Consider the following 2,500-nt stretch of genomic DNA (forward strand, 5'->3'; position numbering starts at 1 on the left):
TAGACACCTGTTTAGTGGACATCATCATTCCCTGGAAAGACACATAGGCAATAGACACCTGTTTAGTGGACATCCTCATTCACTGAGAAAGACACATAGACAGGCAATAGACACGTGTTTAGTGGACATCCTCATTCACTGAGAAAGACACACTGACAGGCAATAGACACCTGTTTAGTGGACATCCTCATTCACTGAGAAAGAAACACTGACAGGCAATAGACACCTGTTTAGTGGACATCCTCATTCACTGAGAAAGACACACCAACAGGCAATAGACACCTGTTTAGCGGACATCCTCATTCACTGAGAAAGACACATTGACAGGCAATAGACACCTGTTTAGTGGACATCCTCATTCACTGAGAAAGACACACTGACAGGCAATAGACCCCTGTTCAGTGGGCATTCTCATTCACTGAGAAAGACACACTGACAGGCAATAGACACCTGTTTAGTGGACATCCTCATTCACTGAGAAAGACACATTGACAGGCAGTAGACACCTGTTTAGTGGACATCCTCATTCACTGAGAAAGACACACTGACAGGCAATAGACACCTGTTTAGTGGACATCCTCATTCACTGGGAAAGAGATAGAGAGGGGGCGAGAGAGAAAACAGGACAAATTGCGAGAGAGAGAGAGAGAGAGAGAGAGAGAGAGAGAGAGAGAGAGAGTTTTTATTAAGAGAGAGAGAGGGACAGACAGAGACAGACAGACAGACAGAGACCGAGAGACAGAAACAGAGACAGAGACAGAGGGAGAATGAACATTTTAATGAGAGAGGGGTGGAGGGGGTGGGGTGGGGTATCGGGGAGGGGGACGTGTCAGGGGTGGGTGTGTGGTGTGTGTGGGGGGGGCAAGTCTAAACTCAATGTCCATGTAAAAGTAATTAAAAACACAACAGTCACATACCACACATTTCCCACCCAAATCAAAATTTGAAAACAAAACAAAACAAAACAAAATTTAACCAAATACCATAACTTTTTTTCCCCCAGCAACGCGCGTGCACACATACGAAAATATGGTTTCAATTCAATGACGTAAAATATGATGATGTAAAACAAACTTAATGACGTCATACTCACGACGGCTCCAGGTGGACCGGGAGTGCCTCTTGGTCCCATAGGTCCCTGAAAAGAAAAAAAAAATACAACATAGTTATCATTACCGATGTATTATTAATTAATTAAGTATGAAAGTCAGTCGTGTCGGACAATGACCATCAGAACAGCAGAGGAGGCAACTGCTATCCCGACTATCTGGGCTAGATTATATAGGAGAGTGTCTTGCCCCAAGTTACACCCCTCCTACTCTCTCGGCCAAGAGGGTTTTAGGACAGTCGGCGTGGGGATGGGGATGGTTCCCAAAGGCCAACTCGACAGCCCCTCCAAAGCTGCAGTACTAAGAGCCAGTGCAGTCTTGCCTCCTAGTTTTTGACCCACTTGTGGAAACAAAGTGAGTCTATGTTTTAACCCGGTGTTCGGTTGTGTGTGTGTGTGTGTGTGTGTGTGTGTGTGTGTGTGTCCGTGGTAAACTTTAACATTGCCATTTTCTCTGCAAATACTTTGTCAGTTGCCACCAAATTAGACATAAAAATAGGAAAAATTCAGTTCTTTCCAATCATCTTGTTTAAAACAATATTGCACCTCTGGGATGGGCACAAAAAAATTTAAAAAAACGAAGCCTAATTATATGCAAACTGCATTTACTGCTATATTTATATTTTTTGTATTCTCTAAACTTGGCACTTTGATCTGATATTCTGACCCAACAACAAGAGCAGTCATTATTATCATTTTTTGTTCAAACAGGAGCTTCTTTTGCTAAGCATGGAAGTTTTATCTATTTTGCAAACGTTTTGGTGCAGATAGTAAAAAAAAAAAAAGGGGGGGGGGGAAATTACTCTGTAATTAATGCTAGGGGACTTAATTCGCTTTTAAACTGACCTTTTTTATCTTAAACATTACATTTTGAAATTATACTCAATACATATCACAAGCGAGCCTTGAAGGCCTTGTCTCTCTTTTTTTTTCTTTTTTTTTTTTAGTGTCGTAGTCCTTCACAAATGTAAATGAATTCCCGTTACAGTAGATAAACCACTGATCGATCAGATCTCGCTTTGCTGTTGGCCTAACTGTAAGCTCATGTAGATTTGATATTGCATTATCAAAAGAGTAATCGTGTTTGTGGTCATTGTTTTTTGAGTTGGTGATTTCTTGCTGTCATTGGTTTTATTGTTTTCTTCTTTCTATCTATAGTGCTGGAGTTGAGTTGTGAGGTGCAGTTTTTATACTATTTGACTATATTCTTTATGAGGATTTAATCTGCTGTAAAATTGTCAAAAGCAAAATGTCTATCTGGTGTAGCGGAATTATGTATATTTCCCGATGCTGGTTTTGTTTTGTTTTGTTTTTCTATTGGCAATGAATTTAATAGATAAACACGAAATGGATGTTGAAAATGCGACTGAGAAACTGAGGGAAGAAGAAGAA

The 2,500-nt window shown here is 40.6% G+C and overlaps 1 protein-coding gene across 3 annotated transcripts in view; it reads right to left on the reverse strand.

Annotated features, from left to right (window-relative positions):
* The window catches only part of LOC143276676 (uncharacterized), a 138,335-nt gene that overhangs the window by 68,249 nt on the left and 67,586 nt on the right, over positions 1–2,500 (reverse strand). For all 3 annotated transcript variants that reach the window (XM_076581306.1, XM_076581307.1, XM_076581308.1), the window contains exon 8: positions 1,094–1,138. In XM_076581306.1, coding sequence (XP_076437421.1) covers positions 1,094–1,138 — 45 coding nt within the window. The remainder of the gene's footprint in view (positions 1–1,093; positions 1,139–2,500) is intronic.

Source organism: Babylonia areolata, chromosome 32, assembly GCF_041734735.1.
Source record: "Babylonia areolata isolate BAREFJ2019XMU chromosome 32, ASM4173473v1, whole genome shotgun sequence".
In the NCBI taxonomy this organism is placed as follows: Eukaryota; Metazoa; Mollusca; class Gastropoda; order Neogastropoda; family Buccinidae; genus Babylonia; species Babylonia areolata.